Source organism: Scomber japonicus, chromosome 18 (genome assembly GCF_027409825.1).
Source record: "Scomber japonicus isolate fScoJap1 chromosome 18, fScoJap1.pri, whole genome shotgun sequence".
In the NCBI taxonomy this organism is placed as follows: Eukaryota; Metazoa; Chordata; class Actinopteri; order Scombriformes; family Scombridae; genus Scomber; species Scomber japonicus.
This window is the reverse complement of record NC_070595.1, coordinates 19,450,537-19,469,687: the sequence shown is the minus strand read 5'-3', so window position 1 is coordinate 19,469,687 and position 19,151 is coordinate 19,450,537. Positions and strand designations below refer to the sequence as shown.

Here is a 19,151-nt window from a genome sequence, read left to right as displayed (position 1 = left end):
CTTCATGTTTTAGTGATATTGAACAAGGTCTTACAAGTTCAGTTTTGTTACGTGGATTTTCAGTCCGTCTGATATTTTTGACAAAGAGACATTAATAATACAATCATTTAAAGGAATGCTATGTTTTGGTACCAAAGACCTTGTTAACGTGATGGGTATAAGAGGAAATGAAGAATACGACACAATAAATTACATAATAATAACAAAAAGAAGAAGAGGAAAGGGAAAAGAGTTTCATGTTGGTTCAGTAATTGATTGCTTTTTTCATTGTTTAGAGTGATTTTAATAGAGAGTTCAAATCTAGGCAGAAAGATATAATTTTAAGTAATGATTTAGTGAATTTCTGTTCATGAATATAAAAAAATGCATAAAGAATGAGAAAATGAATCAGATATTCTATCTACAGCACTATCTTCCGAGTTATCATACAGTATTAGCAACGTATTGGAGGTTAAAAGAGTTGACAGCTTCAGAAAGGTGAGACTCCAGATCAGTTTACCAATAAGATGATTAGTAGGGTATATTTTGAAGTGTTTCTATTTTTTGTTTGAGATACAGTACTTATAAAGCAAAGGCCAAACCCTTGTCCAGTTATAAGTCATGGTTACTTTATGTAGTCAATGTTGTCACAGTGATAGCGACTAGCCAAGACAAAAGATGACCTTTTCATGTCTATATTTATCTTCATTATAAAGTTAAAGAGCAATAGAGTGGCATTGAATTATGGTGCATGATCAACATATAAAATAACTTTGTACTTTGTTCATAAGACCAATGAGGAGCACTGTCCCAAGACTGTTCTGAGACAGTATCAAACCCCAAACCTTGTAATAGCAGGGGAGGCTTACCATGACCAGAGATTTAACACAGAGGCAGCAGTGGGATCCCTGAAACACAGAGCATACATTTACATTAAGGTGAGGAAGATTTCATTTGCTTAAAATGAATATTAAACGTTAGAGATTTGTACATCATTAGTGAAGGCAGGACCAGTTCTGGATGAATATGTGAAGAGTTTGAAGGAGAAGAGAATCTCTAAGTTTAAGAAACAGGAGAGACCATCTGCAGATTGTAGTGCTGAGCAGCACACTACCTATCAATTAAGTTATAAATCTCTATTGTCTAAATCACTTCATATCTCTAAATAATTATTTGTTCTATGGGAAACATATTTACATTTCAAAGGAGAGAGAAGGCTTGTGGCAACATTTAGAGGTCTGATATGTGCTTGAAGAGTTCAAACTGTGGAAGTGAGACATGTTTTTTTTATGGTCTAGAAAGTGTTTTTTCTCAAGAAAATAGTAATGTAAAACCTGCTCTCTGAAACATTCATCAAGGTTTAATCACACATTTGTTCAACAGTTAGATTGACCACTGATGCTCTCTATATAGATCTGTAGTTCAAAATTTGGTAGGCCTATATACACTTTTTATGAGGGGATTCCTAGAATTGGGTGTAGCCTACTGTCCATGTCAAGTTCACCACTCTATCACCCAGTTTCAATACACATTAAGTAACTTGATAAATAAACATCGGTTTAAATTTTAACTGGAATGTAGGCTATTTGATTTCAGAATGAGAAGAGATGAGAGAAGAATGAGGTCAGCTGACTACCTGAATTGAATGACCAGGTTATTCTATCAATGGATTTCCAAGATGACAATGCCAGGATTCATGAAGGAGTCGTTCAGGGAGCATGAGACATCATTTTCACACATGGATTGGCCACCACAGAGTCCAGACCTTAACCCCATTGAGAATCTTTGGGATGTGCTGGAGAAGGTTTTGCGCAGTGGTCCGACTCTCCCATCATCAAAACAAGATCGTGGTGAAAATTTAATGCAACACTGGACATTGCAGAAGCTTATGGAAACAATGCCACAGCGGATGCGTGCCGTAATCAAATCTAGCGGTCCAAGGAAATAAATAATAATAATAGTAATAAATAGTGGGGCAATAGTAAAATATGGGCTTGTGCGTATGTATTATGTGTACATATTTTATATTTCTATGCTGCAATTGGACTGTTCAAACAGAGTTTCATTGTATACTTGCAATGACAATACTGCTGAATAGCTGAATAAAGAGGTGTATAACTTTAAACCATGCAATTATAACACACTACAATACAAGCCAGGTTGAAAAGATGTTTGTTTTTATTTTGTGTTTTTTAATTATCAAGATTTTCAGTTCCTCTCATTTCCTCTTGAAGGCTTTTCCAGCGGCTCGGAGCCATGGATCTATTATAAGATCCTGTTATATATCCATATTTGGAGCGGGCTAAAACTTGCAGCTTTTTCTTACAGGCAGTTACTAACGACAGCCGTGCGCCACAGAAGGACCCCAAAGAGCCAAGATGGCTGCCCCCGTGACGGACGCCGGCGAGTTTGGGAGCTGGCTTAATGATCGGCTGGACTCGCTTGAAGTGGACCGTGAGGTGTATGGAGTCTATATTTTAGGGGTCTTACAAGAAGAGGAGAGTGACGAAGAGAAAGAAGATGCGCTTCAAGGGATTTTATCCGCATTTCTGGTGAATATGTGAAGTGGCGTGTCCCCGCGTAGCCACCGAGGCAGTAATGCGATCCGACACACCAAACCTCACTCAGAAAACCTGCCATTTTAGAGATAAATGTGGTCTTAATCGGTAGTGATTGTATCTAAACATGTGATTCAGTACCAAACACAGTTCCTTACAGTATTAAAGTAAATTCGGCTGAAGAAAGACTCCCTAAATCCATAAAGCTAGAGATAAATGCTGGAAATAGATGAACACTGGCACACCTCGATAGTTGTATTGAAAATGGGGCTTTAATGTTTTTCCCGGAAAAAGTTGGGAGTGGATAAAAGGCTTATTCACTAATGTTTATGAAAAAGCAATAAAACTGAAATGGCTTAAGAACGAACATTTGCCAGGTGGTCGATCAGTAATAAGGAATTAGAGTCAAATTTCACATAATACACATTTATATAGAGAGATGGTCCATTTGGCTGGAAGTGATCAAGAAGAAGCTGTTGTGAGAGTAGAGAGTAGGGTGTGGTTATCAAAGTAGTAATACTGTCTGATTGTTCTGGTTGATTTATTGCATTCATTCTTCTTTGTATAACATTTTGTGTTATGTTATTGTCTCTGAATGATCTGTAATATGAAGACATCTAAACTAAGTATTGGACTGAGAGACATCAGAGGTGGTATTGGGGAAAGGGAGAAGTGGGAAGGCAGGTGAGTGAAGATAGGTGGATATATGGGATGGGCAGATGTCAGACATTTTAAGATTTTTAAATATTTAACATGTTACTGAGTACATATGATGTTTTTTTTTAATTATTTGAAATCAATATTATTTTATAGTTTCTAAATAAATCATGACATGGGCTTAAATGATGTCACAGTACTGATTAAGCCGATGCCAGAGCTTTGACTTTTTACATAAAATATCTTTATTTTATATTCCCAAATCTACATGAACTAATGAATACATTTTTAAATGAGAGATAAATCTGACTTTATAAGAAATGATCTCCCGTATAAATCATGTCAGTATCCATGAAAAACAGCTGAACTTTGGTGCTTAATGGGTACACTTACCTTAACAGCTGAAAACATTTGTTAGAAAAGTAATTAAATCTAATAAGTTACATTACTTTGATTAAGTAATTGAAATAGTTATATTATTACATTTTAAATAGGGTAACTAGTAATCTTTAACCTATTACATTTCCAAAGTAACCTTCCCATCCCTGCTGGGTGAAACACAAATACACTGAACAACAAATTAGTGCAAACTGTTGTTGCAGTGAACTGAAGAAGAAAAACTGATGTAGCACCCGAAAATACAGTGAAGAGGTTGGATCAAATAAAAGAAAGTAATAATAAATACATATACAGTACCAGTCAAAAGTTTGGACACACCTTCCCATTCACATGAGAAAGTGTGTCCAAACTTTTGACTGGTACTATATATATATATATATATATATATATATATATATATATATACACATACATATATACACGACATATGTAACGATTTGTTGATTAGTTGTTGGAGTCATTTGAGGACGTCATCTTGGGCTTCGGGGAACAGATCGTTTCAGATGTGTCAGCATTTTCTAGACCAAACAATTATAGCTATTAGCTAACTGCAGAATGAAGTATTGAATCTAACCGTCATTTGTAGTAAGCTGCCATTGAGAGCCTACCAGTTGTTAGTCTAATATAATAACAGTAATGCTCACATAATGTAGTAGTATACACTTATTTGCTGTGTTAATGTCCTCCTTGTGCATTGTGCTAGTGTGCTGTAGGGGCTCATCTCTAACTAACAGGCTGTGTTGATGCATGTACTGTATAATACGAGCTGTTACTTGTCCTTTGTGTGCAGGATGAGGACAGTGTGGAAGACGTCTGCAAACAGATCATCAAGCAGTGGACGGACCACTGCAGCCAATCAGCCAAACATGTTGCAGATGACGGTATTATTATTATTATTATTATTATTATTATTATTATTATTTTATTTTAAACATTTATGCATCCACATTCCCAATCCATGTTCTTTCTCAGGAGATGTTAGTGATGATTTCATTCACTAATTCTTGATAAGAAATGTGACAAAGCTTTAAACAGCGTGTAGGAGCCATGTATTTGATTTGAGTAAAAAGTAATGTTCCTCCCGAACACTAGGGGGGTACATGGTAAAGGCCCAGCTGGGGAGAGGGTATTTAAGTTCATGCCAGTTACCTCAACTGGCATGAACTTGCTGATGTAAGGAGTTGTGATTGTACTCATATATGTTGGGCTATTCTTGTTATTGTTTTATTGTTTAGTTTATATTCAAAGTTTATGAAAGGTACAATGTGTAACAAGACAATAAATGCGTTATTATAGGGCTGGGCCGATATGCTTTTGTGCCGATTCGATTCTCTAACGATTTTTGGGTCCCGATTCGATTTAAATTGTGATTCGATTTTGCCAAGTATTGCGATTTTATATTTCAATTATTGTGATTTTCTTTCCTTAAACAAGAACAGGTTGAACCAAACACTTGATAATACATCATAAGTCATATTTACAAAAAACAATAATACACACATCACATCAGTTGGTGAGATTTATTTTAAAAACTGTGCACCTGCCCTCACAAAAAACATTCTCATCCGCCAACATCTTACAATAAACTAAACTGCTACATTTAGCATAAGAATCGATTTTTAAAAATCGCCAGAAAAAAATTGCGATTAATATAAAAATCGATTTTTTTAGCCCAGCCCTACTTTATTATATACTGGAAAAGATGAATAATACCTATCATTCATGTTGTGAGTACACGTTTAAATAGTTACAGCCATTAGCAGCTAAAGTTAAAGGTTTAGTCACAACACAGTGTATGTTTGAGTTACCAAGGTTGGCCGCCAGCATCTCCACAAATCTTGTGGAGCATCTAAATATGTACATACAGCGCCGTCATTTCTAATACAACTTACTATAAATCAAGTTACATAAAAGACCGATTGTCACTGAAACTTTCTTCAATATTTGTTAACTATACAGAGAGATGAGCTCTTAATCTGATCTTTTTTTTTTTTTTTTTAAATAAAGGTTTATTTTGGGCTTTTATTCAGATAATAACTGTCAGAGAGACTGTCAGGAAACAGGGAGCGAGGGGAATGACCTGCAGCATAGGTCCCTGGCCGGATTCGAACCAGGGACGTTGTGATTATGTGGCATGTACTCTAGCCACTCGACCACAAAAAATATTTTTGACACTGGCAAGGGTTTACAGTATTAAGAAAAGTTTATTCCAGAAAGTAATTTCCAGAGATGTATTGTTTGTGAGGATGAATATATTGTCTGCAAGCTCAAGCTCAGCCGCTGCACTGGTTGGTCCCTTTTTTAATATACCTTTTGTAATGATGGCAGCTAAAAAGCAAAGGTGTTTTTTATTACAAGCAAAGGATGCTACAGTATCATGGGTTATTTCCAGTTTGGCTTGTGTGCTATGTGATACTCAAATGCTGCAATGTCTTTTCTATAGTTGAGGTCCAGGCCATCGCCAGCATGATAGAAAAACAGGCTCAAATCGTGGTGAAGCCGAAAGATGTTTCCGAGGAGTCAAAGAAAAGGAAAGAAGCCCTGCTCGCTCAGTACGCCAACGTCACAGACGATGAGGAATATCCTTTAAAAGTTGCACGCTTGCTAGCTAGAATAGCTTATGTGTCAGCTGCAGTTAGCATTTCTTTGAACAGAACATTCATGGTCATATTTCTAGGAAGAAGAAAGCTAATATTTATAATGGTTTCACGATCTTTAACCCTTTACATACTGCTCATATTCTGACTCACAATTAGTCTCTACACCAATTCACATTCCTTAAATTGTCCGTCAGTCATTAATACAGGTTTGATTAATCCTTAACAAAGCTATTTTATGATCCAAGAGAACATTTTTATAGAATAGGAAGAAAATGTCAACATGTTTAAATGGGTGTTTTTTGAATTTTGTACATTTGCATATATAAAAATGTCTATAAGCTACACAAGATTTAAAAAAACAAAAACAAGATGCATTTTATTTCCATCTAAAAGTCCACGTTAAAGAAATGTGGACAGGTTCTTTTTACAGCTCTCAAAATATAAAAATGGGTCAAATTTGATTCTGAACAGATGTCAGTTGTTTCCTTGACTAAAGCACTGAAGGTGAAGAAGAGGAGACACCGTGTGGAAATAACTTGCCTGCAACTGAGAAATGTATCCTTTGTAAAGCTGCTTCATGAAATCACATTCAGTGTTACTTATCGAAATATGAATGGCTAATGCAAGAGTTGCGTAACCCCCGACTACACCATCTGTCCCGCTCATTTCCATGTCTTTAGTGTAAATGTATACACTATGATAAATGAGTACTTTTTGATCCGGGTTCTCCTTTACCGAGAGCGTCAGCCCTGTTCAAAAACACCAACGTGACCGAGGTCCTGAACAGACAGAAACAACAGCGGGACCAGGCTCGCGAAGACTCTCAGAAGAAGAAAGAGACGGACAAGATGCAGCGGGAAAAGGACAAACTCGCCAAACAAGACAGAAAGGAGAAGGAGAAGAAGCGTACACAGAAAGGTGAACGCAGAAGATAAAAAAAAAAAAAAACCCCAAGAGAAAGGACTTTAAAAAAAAAAAAAAAAAAGATTTGTTAAACAACGGAGAAAGAAACAGAAAAACAACACTCATTGCCTCTTTTTATCTAAACCTCATTAGCACCTCGGGTATGTGGACATGATGTCATCAGACCCTCGTTATTCACTTCCTGCAACTCTCAATACGTGTCGAGAAAAAAAGGATATAAAGAGATATTATTATAAGATGTTGTCTAAGAATAAAGCTGCAAATGGTTATATGATGAATACTTGTGACAGTCAGTCTAACAGTACGTCAATGAAAATAGATCTTTATACATATCTGCCAATTTACTGTTGATTCAGCTGAGTAAGCTCTCAAACATGAGTCACAGTTAAAAAAAGAGAAATGATCTGTTAATCAGATTTTTATGTGCTGTGTCAATATCTTGACTTTTCATCACTTTAAAGTGAAGACAAGTGTTTCATGTCAGTTTTTTTTTTTGCTTTCATTTTGATGCTTATAGTTTCAGTTTTACCGTCTATGCATTTTTCCTCCGAGGATAAGAAGAAAGGAGTGAGTTGCTAAATTATACCTCAAATTGATCACATACTATGATTTGAATGTTTATAATGGGGTTTAAAACATCTTTTTAAATTAATAAAAAATGTTAAAAAAACAACAACATTTTGAAGAAGTTTGGGTTGCTTTATTTTCCAAAATGTCACTTCACAGTTTTACAGAACAAGTAATGAAAAGAGAAAAAAAAAAACAGCATGAACTTTAAAATTACACAATCAAATAACGCAACTTGTATTTCACAAAGTATGCTACAGACAGTTGTTTAACTTAGGTTTGTAAAAGCTTTGATCCTTAGCTGACAAACTGTCATATCTCACTGATAGGAATAATATTTTATTAGTAGTATTATCTGAAAATAAAATGAAGGAAAGTGTGATTATTAAATTCACATTGCCGAAGCTGAAATGTTTAGTTTTTTTTGTTTGGTATAGTTAAAACCTTTTTACCAGATTACATATAAATAAAAGTGTTATGATTTATTGTGTTAATTAATAACGGGAAACCCAAAGCTTCAGAAATGAATAAGAACATTAAAAAAAAAAAAAAAGTATAATTTAGCATATTTATTTTAAACTATTGATAAAGAATAAGTCGTAGCTATTGTTAGATTTCACTGATAGGAATGATGTTTTTTTGAATACTACTACATGTTTCTAATGGAAATGTGATTAATACATTTAAATTTAAAATACTGAACTTTTTTTTAATCCAAAGTTTGTTTTACCCTTTTGGGCAAACTTAACCAAATTGTAGATAAATAAAATTATTTTCTGATTACAGCACGTTAAGGTTAAATAAGAGAAACAAAGGCTGCAAATATTACTTCAGAAAATAAAGATTTAGCATGTTCATTTTTTAAACTACTGCCTTTATGATTCAGTTATTGCCGAGGAATACCCAGAACAATCCAATAAATACGTAAAACAATGAATAATTCACTGAAAGCTTCCACATAAATAGTGCCTTTAAATACAACGGTGATGGAGCAAGATTCACGTTAATTTTAGAACTGACACTAATTGAATGAAATTAAGTTAAGATGTGGCAGGTTAAATTACATTTCATGCAACTCCTACACGACAAAGCTAGCCACCTGGCTACTGGGGGCCAGAAGGTGCAACTGTCATCAAACCTAAAACGTCTCATCTCATATTCTGCAGTGATCACTGTGATCTGAGTAAAATGTCTTTTGTTAGACTTGTAGGTAGGTAATGCTGTATGTCAATACCTTTAACTCATGCCGGTTGCCTGCTAAGTTATAACTTAAAAGAGTACCCCTCAAACGGAGAGGGGCACTTCTCTTTGCCTGGGGCTTCCCTGTTAACGTGGTGGTCCTGCATCTTGACGGGTTTCGGCATGGTCATCTGAAGAGCGCACCACAGGGCTGTGCGGAGCTTCCTCGTGGTAGCAGCGAGGTCCTTCAGCGCCATGACCAGCATCAGGGTGTCTATGAAACAGGAGTGAGTCAGGACTGACAGCGAGTCAAAGAGAGGAACATACAGTGTGTCAAATATTAAAATATGAGTTGTACCTCTGTCCTCTGTCAGCTGAGCTCTCTGCCGCTGATGTTTGGACATGTTGGCGAGCTCCTCCTTGCGTCTGGCCTGGGTGATGCAGATGGCCATGTGGTGCCTGCTCAGTGCGGTGTGGATGTTGATGTGCAGGGGGATGTTACGAAGACACTCCATTTTATCCAGAAGGTTTGCCACCTGAAACACACAACACAATCACCCTTTATATTTTCCCTCCATCTTAGACAGTGTATCTTAATGTGATATTCTACTGTACGTACTTTAACTGCAGTAAAACAGAAGCAATATGTGTAGTATTTGTTTAATAAAGTTGTGTAATAATGGGACAACTTGTGCAAACAAACCAAACAAACATAACAGCAGAAATTAATAAAACAAATAAAAACATATCTGAGGGATATCCTGTGCTAAATAAAACAGAAAATATTGCCCTTAGAATATAACGCTGCTGTGACATAATTCCCCTGAAGATGGCAGTATGGAGTCAAGCAGATGGAGGAGTCTCACCCTTGCTTGTTCCCTCGTCTGGTTCACGATGATGTGGTCGACTCTGGTGGGGTTTGGTGGAGTTTTGAGTAGGTTGGAGGTGCTCACTGCTGCAGTCCGCTTCCCAATAAATGTCTTGTTGAGGATGACTTCAGTCTAAAGGAGAAAATAAATAAGAACATGGAAAATATATGGGTCAATGACATGATGCAACCCACTGTCCAATTGGTACTAAAACAACACTATGGTTTGTAACTCATTTTACATCATTTGTCAAAACTTATTTAGAAAAAATGGTTGTTGTTAGGACATGTCCTGCTCAATATTGACAAAACACATTTCAAATAAAATTTAAATGTAGTAATATTCCAATTTTTTTTGTTTACATTTGATGTTTTAAAAATAAGTAATTATTTGTATAAGTACATTTAAATACACTGTAGGTGGATAACATATTTAATATTTATCATTATAACTTTTACTACTTACTAGTCTTACTTTTGGTTAAAAAAATGGTGCAAATGTTATTTCAAATTACATTAAACCAACAAAAACACAAAATATACATTTTAACAAACCTGATTTTTAAGATATTTTTTAACTGTTCATCTTGCCAACCCTTATTTGACACTGACCCATATATGTTTTTTTTAATTAAGGCTAATAGAAACCCCCAATACAAGTTAATTAAACCCCTGAGATGGAAGAAATAAATATTAGTAAACTCCTAAGGTGCATGAGAAACTGTCCCAAGCTAGTATTTGCCAATATCTGGTCACAAACTGTTCCCAAGGAGGATTGGAAATAAATGAAACCATATGCAGCTGATACTCTTGAATTTCACCCAGATTTTGGGAGCATACCCTCTTTCTCTCCTTCTCCAAGCTCCTCCACTGCTCATAACACTCGTCCAGGTAGAAGTAAAGCTGGATCACGGGTCCTCCTCCTTGATTCATCATCGTTGTGGCCATGCCGTGATAGGTGCTCTCTCCTCTGCGGGTCACTGCGTCACTCAGATAGGAGCTGAATGCTGCAGACTCGTTGGCAGACATGTCACCCAGATCCATAACAGGAGGGCAGCTTCCATAGGGCAAAGTGGCTCTAGGGTTGAAGTTGGAGGAGTTGATGGGCAGTCTGGAAAATCTTCTGGGGTCATTTACAGGGTACACAAGAGGCATGAACTGCTGTGTTGTCCCTGAACGCATCATGCCGTTTTCTGCATCAAACCTCTGAGCCTGCATGCTCCCTAGGAGATCAAAGTATGTGTTTGGGGAGAGGGTCGGTTTCTTATCGGCCTCTCTCATGTAAGTGTTAGTTAGAGGTCTTGTGGAGAAGCTTTCTCCCACAAAACCAGACATGTGCATCCTTTTCTTTTCCTTCTGCATCTGCGGCCTGACTGATTTCTGTATCTGGCTCTGCTGCATGTGGTGATGTGAGTACTGGTTCATACTCATGTTAATGGGATGTGAAGTGTTCTCTCTGTGCAAAGCCATCTTGCTCTGGTATTGGTTTGGCAGGTTTAAAGATGCAGAAAGTGGCTTCGGTTGCTGGAAATATTCAGTGTTTTGAGGGCTGAACCCGGTTAGATCTTGAAAATCATCATGCTTATATGTTTGTTTCCTCACATCTCCGTTTCTTTCCCTCTGCACTGTCCCAAATTCTCCCACCAGCTGTTTCTGGGTCTGCATTGCATGACTGTTTTGTGTTGTCATGGCAGGGCTGGTCATTTTCCGTTGTTCAGCCATCATGCTGTCTTCATGGTACATGCCCGTCGTCTGCCTGTGTATGTTTGGAAAATCACGATATAAGCCGTCATGCTCACCGGCCATGAACGACTGAAAACTGCTGACCAGCTGATTAATGTCTTGTGGCACATGTTGCTGCTCATTATTAATGGGCTTTGCACTGCTGCCCTGGTTGTAGTGGTCTTCATAGTAAGGATCAAAGCAGGGGCTGTTCATTTCACTTTGAGGTCTGAAGACATTACTGAAATCAGGGAAGTTATTCACAGGCTGACTATTCCCTCTGCCTCTCTCTGCATCAGCTGACATGTCGTATTTGCTTTGCTGCATGTGTGACTGGTAGGTGTTCCCCATGTTGGGAATTGGTAGACCTGGTGGCAGTTTCTGGGGATGAATGTTGAAGCCGTCCTTGTCTCCATTAGGCATATTAAAAAGCCATTGCTGATTGGTGGTAAGACCATTGGACAGCTCTTCAACAACTTTGTCCACTGACTGTCCCTGTGCTTTACTGAAAGCTTCACAGGAAACATAGTTTGGAAGAAAATTAGAGTTCTGTTTAGCCTCTGACTGAAAGTACTGCAGCAGTTCTTCTCTGAGTGTCTTTGGAGACCAGACCGGGTTGCAGGTAGGTGGGTTCCTAGAAGAACAGATGAAAAAGTCTTTTAGTATGGGTGTTTTTAAAGTGATATAAAAGGTTTTTTTTTCTTTTTTTAAGATAGAGGTACAAATATCACTACCATGAATCACACTACTTTTTGAAATATACTGTAAAAAACGGTGTATAAGTCACAGTCTATTTCGGGGGTGTCATGCTGGGAAAAACACTTTTCTATTAAATACTGGTTTATTTGAATGCACCAGTAGCGATTCATTTATAAACACATATGTTTATATTTCAAAACTTTCTTGGTCCGGTAATGATTCGCTTAACTGAACTATAATCATATCCAGATCCAACCACTCTGTATTTTACTGGTGAATAGGACACACCGGTGTATAAAAGGCACTTCACTTTTAAATGAACAAATATTGCGCTAAGAGTGCGTCTTATACCCCGTTTTTTACGGTATACTCCACCCTACACTGGTAAAATCATCAAATCTGACGTACCCTTCACTGTAGTAGCTGTCCTGTGATTCGGCTTCATCCAAAATACTTGACACTAAGCCTTGTAGATCGGTCTCCCCGTCACAGTCAGTACTGCCGGTGGGTTTCCTTTATGACCAAAGAAAAAACATCTTTTACAAAATTCATTTAACAGTACAGCTGACAATTTTCATTCCTCATTAAGTCATTTAACTACCTATTTTGATTGGGCAGATTAGCAAAGTGATGATCTACTTAACTACATTTCGGATAGTACACAGGGGAATAATTACACACTTGTCCTGAGCACAGTTAAAACTGAATACCTGCTCTTGATGTTGCTCTGGGCACAACTGATAAGTTCATAGGGATCATCATGAGCATTGTGAGACCACGGCACGTAGGACATCGTGTCTTGTTCCTGCAGTGAGACATTGGGGATGCGAACTAAGGGTAATGCCATGTTTCCAGTGTTTCCACCACCCAGATTTACACTGGCCTGAAAAAGAGAGAAGAAAAAGAAGAAAAGGTTGGTCAATCTGAAGGAAGACTTTACTACTTAAAAGTCCCATCCTGACATGTTTTAGAATGTAAAGTATATAAAATAGTGTAATTTGAATAGTAACTGGTGTCTGATATGTTTTGTCCGTCAAAAAAATGTAATTATCAGGTTAAATCCTTGAAATAAGGCTACATATACTCCTCATAGTCTATAAATATTTAAACAATTTTCATTTCAAAAGATGTCCCCTACTTAGGGCTGGGCGATATGGGTAGAATCAAAAATCACAATATTTTTGACCAAATACCTCAATATCAATATTTTGACGATATTGTAGAGATGACTATCAGTGCTTTCAGAAAATATGTATGCAATACAATTTTTGATAAATAATCATCAGTAATGTGGATATAATGACTAAGTAGATAAAAGCAGATAATAGAACAGTCTGTTAAGCTCAGAAAATTATTGTTTTTACTGTATTGAGTCTTTGAAAGCAGGAAAGGACAACACGTGTTCCATATAACGATATTCACAATTGGAGACGATATCTATGAAATATCACGATATCGATATATATCGCTTTATTGCCCAGCCCTACTCCTACTTCACTGTAAAGTCAAATCTCAGTGTATGTGCACTGGGGGTTTTAAGTTTCTACACTTAGACTGTAACTGAGTGTAAGTTTAATATTTGACCATTATTGACTCCAAACTATTTATTTATTAAAACAACGCCCACCCCAATATAATCAAATTTTCAATGAGCACAGAGAAACTTTCACAGATTTATTCATAGACTTGTTCTAACTGTTACATGTTGTTCTTTTAGCCAGACTTTTCCTGATGTGACTCACAGTATACAAAAATGGAAATAAATACATCATTTTTAAAGTTTTTGTGTAGCTGATGCATACTTCATGTATGCAAATGTAATTTGACCTGTGTTTATTTAAAAATAATAATAATAAATCAAAAATCAGTATTCAAAAATGTTCAAATGTTCCCCTGGACCATATCATGATTGTGAATGTCTTTTCCCCATAAGATTGACCAAATATGTATCAATTTATTAATGTTTGGTATAAAAGCAGTTTTCCACTATTAATTACTCTGTAGTTAATATAGTTGCTAAGCTGTCTGGTATGTAAATATCATAGTTAAAAGGCTTAAAATGATATCTTACCTGGCGCTGGTATGTGGGAAAGAGTGAATTTGGAAATGTGCTGTGATGCCCGTCAAATGCCATCCTGAGCTCCCTTGAACTTGAACCGATTATTTTACTCTGACTATTATCATTATCATCTGGCAACAACAAAAGAGACAAAGTATTGATTATTATAAAAGTTGACATACACTTACATAATTAATTCGACACAGATTTCGGATCAGATAGAAAAAAATATTAATCAAAAAAAGAACAGTTTGCTAACCTAGCCGTTAACATTTAGTGGGTTAGCTTAGCCAAGGCAAGCCGACGACTTTGCCTCGGCTAATTTAGACTAGCGTTAAATTTTCGCTAATATTAAAACAGTCAAACTTTGGCTAAATTCGCCCGAACAAACATACATATTTGTGTGAATAAAAATAGGTGTCAAACACTGAGCTAACCTACCTGTGTAAGTTAAATGAAGGGGAACTTCAGGAGCTTAACTTACATTATCCTCAAGTGGTCTCGAGCCCCCCTCTTACACCCCCCTTGTAGAACTTTGATATTTTTCACGTGCCCTGAGCGCTCATTGGCTGAGCTTTGTCGATATTAATTTTTCGTCCAATTAAAATCAATCGGGAGAACCCACTGCATAGCAACGCCCGGCCTCGTCCTCCCTCCCCCATCCCCCCAAATACGGTGCCTTTGAAAAAAACATTCATCCCCTTCAGTATTTTCCCCTTTTTTTTTACTTTTATAAATTGAATCATGGTCAATACAGATAGATAGATAGATAGATAGATAGATAGATAGATAGATAGATAGATAGATAGATAGATAGATAGATAGATAGATAGAAAAAACAATAAACCAATAACAAATGTTCGACGTCAATTAAGATAAACTTCATATCATATGAGTACACCATAAAGAATACATTATATTGTTATCATTATCACACTTGCTTTTTATTTTATTGACTGTCTGGCATTGTTATAAATGTATTATTTGTAGTATATTTTATATTTTCCTTCATTTAAACTCATGTGTAGCTTTTGTCAGTTCAATTTATTTGAGGTTGATTAAGTTCAAATCCAATGCATTCAATTTAAATTGTAAAGCAATGTTTATTTGTGAAACTGGGTGATGAACTTTGATGTGGAATGACATGACATGGACACTAGGTGGGGAAGTACACCCTCTCCACCTCCTCCTCCTCCTCCTCCACTCATGGACAAATGGGGAAACTAGAAAGTCTGGTTGGGCCACGCAATCCAGCTGTGGAGTCAAGTTAGACATTGTTAGCAAGCAAACGACTAGTTCCCAGTCAACATCACCTTCAAAATAAAGGCAGAAGATTTGCCAAAGTTTTGGGATATAGGCCACTGACTTTGATTGGCTGCTTCTATGATTATGATCATGATACAGTTTTTGTTATAGCCATAATAGATGATGTTTGGCGTATTTGGCCCACATGTGTATTGAAATGCATAAATGATGCGATAGATAGATAGATAGATAGATAGATAGATAGATAGATAGATAGATAGATAGATAGATAGCGAGTCAGAGTGGATGGATGGACAGAGGGGCAGATAGATAAAGTATGTGTATGAATGAATGAATGATGCAAACAAATAAATGATGCAATATACTTTAGATAGATAGATAGATAGATAGATAGATAGATAGATAGATAGATAGATAGATAGATAGATCTATAAATAAATTACGCAATTCCCTTTAGATATTGCATCAAATATATCTTAGCATCAAATCCTACAATTTACAAAATATTTGACATTGATATTAGGCGGGGTCTTTTATTCTGTAAAGTTTATACCGGAAGTTTCATTATTATTGTCGCTGCCTTGACAATATAAATCAGTCAGAGTTACAGAAAAGAAAAAAAGTCATCTTGCAGTGTTCAAAGCGGAGACTAAGCACGACGAGGACGAGCTCAGGTCTTTACCGCCAGACTTTTTTCACTTTAGTGAGTTACTTTCGCTCAAAAGTTTCTGCAGTACTGATGATAAGCACTAAACTGGTTTATAGCAGACTTATCCGGCTAAAGTTGTTGTCTTAAACTTGGGAAGATGATTTTTTGCAACACCTGGTTTCTTGCTCTCCTGCTGCCTCTGCTGATATCAGCTCAGTATCAAGGGGACAACGGAATAGTCGTCCCGGAGCATGGATTTTGTCAGCCGATTTCAATACCTCTATGCACGGATATAGCCTACAACCAAACCATCATGCCCAATTTAGTGGGTCACACTAATCAGGAGGACGCAGGACTCGAGGTGCACCAGTTTTATCCCCTGGTTAAGGTACAGTGTTCGCCGGAGCTGAAATTCTTCCTGTGCTCCATGTATGCGCCTGTATGTACAGTTTTGGAGAAGGCCATCCCTCCCTGCAGGTCCATCTGTGAGAGAGCCAAACAGGGCTGTGAAGCACTCATGAACAAGTTCGGTTTTCAGTGGCCGGACCGACTGCGCTGCGAGAACTTCCCTGTGTTGGGAGATGGACAAATCTGCGTGGGACAAAACGACTCCTCTGCCGCCACCGTCCCACCAATCATACCTGTCCCGGGAACAATGGACCCCTCGTTGATCTCCTCCAACGACAGGCCTTTCCGTTGCCCGTCTGCTCTCAAAGTGCCCCCATATTTGAATTATAGGTTTCTGGATGAGAAGGATTGTGCAGCTCCTTGTGAGCCATCAAGGCGCGATGGGTATATGTTTTTCACTGACAAAGAGATTCATTTCTCCCGCTTATGGATTCTGGTGTGGTCTGTGCTCTGTTGTGCATCTACCTTATTCACAGTTACCACTTATTTAGTTGACATGCAGCGCTTCAGATACCCAGAGCGACCCATCATCTTCCTGTCTGGCTGCTACACTATGGTCTCCATTGCCTACATAGCTGGCTACTTCCTGGGGGACAAGGTGGTGTGTAATGACAGCTTCGGCAATGATGGTTTGAAGACAATTGTTCAGGGCACCAAAAAGGAAGGCTGTACCATCCTCTTTATGATGCTCTATTTCTTCAGCATGGCCAGCTCCATCTGGTGGGTCATCCTGTCTCTCACCTGGTTCCTGGCAGCAGGTATGAAGTGGGGTCATGAGGCTATTGAGGCCAACTCTCAGTATTTTCACCTAGCCGCCTGGGCAGTACCAGCAGTGAAGACCATCAGCATCCTGGCCATCGGGCAGATAGAGGGTGATGTGCTCAGTGGGGTCTGCTTCGTCAGTCTAAGCAACCTTGATCCTCTACGGGGCTTTGTGTTGGCCCCTCTCTTCATTTATCTCTTCATCGGGACCTCTTTCTTGCTGGCCGGCTTTGTGTCACTGTTTCGAATCCGCACCATCATGAAACACGACGGCACCAAGACAGAGAAGCTGGAGCGTCTGATGGTGCGGATTGGTGTGTTCAGTGTGCTTTACACTGTCCCTGCCACCATTGTTATCGCCTGCTTCTTCTATGAGCAGGCCTTCCGCCCCCACTGGGAGCGCAGCTGGATTACCCACAACTGCAGGAGCCTGGCCATCCCCTGCCCTTCGCAAGTCAGGGCCCGCATGACCCCAGACTTTACTGTCTACATGATCAAGTACCTGATGACACTCATAGTGGGCATCACCTCTGGTTTCTGGATCTGGTCCGGGAAGACCCTTCACTCCTGGCATAAATTCTACTCAAGGCTTACATATGGCAAACACGGAGAGACCACTGTGTAGAATAAAGGGACGTGTGTATGTTTCTAGGACTGATTTGTATATTATTACCTGTTTCTCATGTGACAGATAAGAAACACAGAGAGTAACTAGACAGCATTTGTATTCGACTCAGCTTTAGAGCCATTCATGCATACCAAACTAAGGGTTAGGGTTTGACAAAAGGGCATGCTGGATAAACTGAACCTGACTGTCTGAACAAATAACAAGCATGGCTGTGGATGCCATGTGCTGAAATTCTCTCCTCCCCCTCTTTGGCTCTTTTCTTAAAACCACCATAAACTTGAGAGTAGTGATGATCTAGCAGCCAGGAACATAGAGAGAGAGAGGGAGGATGAGGAATGAAGAATGGCCGTTTATTCTCTGTAAACATTTCATATGTAATTAAATATGCCTGTAAATACTATTTGTAAAAACATGAAATTATATATTTGTATTTTTAAAAAAACTAAGTAAATACTTTTTCTTATCTGCCAGTGTACCTGCTTTACTTTTGCACTGTAAGAAAACCACATAACGTCGATCTGGACATGTTCCCTTTTTTTTTGTATTAAATACAGGTAATCAATTATGTTTTTTTATGGATTCAAAGAATGTGTATATTTCAGTCTGTTGGATGATATCAAAGGAGATTTCAGTCGCTCCTCTTTAACCAAAAACATATGCTCTCTCTGCAAAATGCTCACATATCAAATAACTATAAATCAAGTGCTTGGTTTATTTATGCCTTTCCTTATATGTTCAGTATTCTTTAATGATTAAATACTGTCGTGATAAAAAGTTATTTTCTTTGATAAAAAAAAAAAGGACAGCCATATTGTTTTCACAAGGGGGGGGGTGAGGGTTGTGTCACACCTGAACATCTGTTGTCTCAGACTGACAGGCAACTATAAAGCAGATTACTGGAATTCTTAATGAAAACGTGTTTCCTTAAGACCCTAACACTCAAGGAAATACAAGGAGTGAGTTTATACTGTAGCAGCTGTGTTTTAATCACATATCAAACATTTTGAAAGATTTCACATATGTGTGTTTTGTGTCGGAGGAAGCTGGTGCCAATCTGTAAGAATGTGACAGCAACATTTCCAAATGGAGTAGCTTCCTCACACGTACACTAACATCTCCTTCAAGTGCTAAACAAAACGAGAAACCCCCTCTTTTTTTTTTCACTACTTGTTGTTAGAGAGGTCTCGGTTAAATCAACAGGAATCAACTGGCATGTGAAGTCTGTGC

The 19,151-nt window shown here is 37.8% G+C and overlaps 3 protein-coding genes across 5 annotated transcripts; 2 read left to right on the top strand and 1 right to left on the bottom strand.

Annotated features, from left to right (window-relative positions):
• The first annotated feature begins 890 nt into the window (after positions 1-890).
• ccdc43 (coiled-coil domain containing 43) lies at positions 891-7,769 on the top strand. Of its 2 annotated transcripts, XM_053337884.1 has the most exons (6): positions 891-917; positions 2,308-2,531; positions 4,384-4,474; positions 6,037-6,172; positions 6,693-6,748; positions 6,941-7,769. In XM_053337884.1, exons 2-6 carry the CDS (start codon positions 2,358-2,360, stop codon positions 7,126-7,128), a joined length of 645 nt encoding a protein of 214 aa, XP_053193859.1. In that variant the 5' UTR covers positions 891-917; positions 2,308-2,357; the 3' UTR covers positions 7,129-7,769. The 2 variants fall into 2 exon arrangements, with proteins under 2 accessions (XP_053193859.1, XP_053193858.1); XM_053337883.1 differs by lacking the exon at positions 891-917 and having other exon boundaries at positions 1,588-2,531.
• Positions 7,770-8,946: 1,177 nt separating this feature from the next.
• On the bottom strand, positions 8,947-14,286 carry moto (minamoto). The gene is made up of 7 exons (XM_053338897.1): positions 14,224-14,286; positions 12,863-13,035; positions 12,561-12,665; positions 10,572-12,087; positions 9,730-9,864; positions 9,222-9,399; positions 8,947-9,137 (listed from the first exon to the last, which is right to left on the bottom strand). The coding sequence occupies exons 1-7, from the start codon at positions 14,284-14,286 to the stop codon at positions 8,947-8,949; spliced, it is 2,361 nt and encodes a 786-aa protein (XP_053194872.1).
• A 1,930-nt stretch (positions 14,287-16,216) lies between these two features.
• Positions 16,217-18,540, top strand: fzd2 (frizzled class receptor 2). Of its 2 annotated transcripts, XM_053337878.1 has the most exons (2): positions 16,359-16,487; positions 16,604-18,540. In XM_053337878.1, the coding sequence occupies exon 2, from the start codon at positions 16,644-16,646 to the stop codon at positions 17,919-17,921; it is 1,278 nt and encodes a 425-aa protein (XP_053193853.1). In that variant the 5' UTR covers positions 16,359-16,487; positions 16,604-16,643; the 3' UTR covers positions 17,922-18,540. The 2 variants fall into 2 exon arrangements, with proteins under 2 accessions (XP_053193852.1, XP_053193853.1); XM_053337877.1 differs by having other exon boundaries at positions 16,217-18,540.
• Positions 18,541-19,151: the final 611 nt, after the last annotated feature.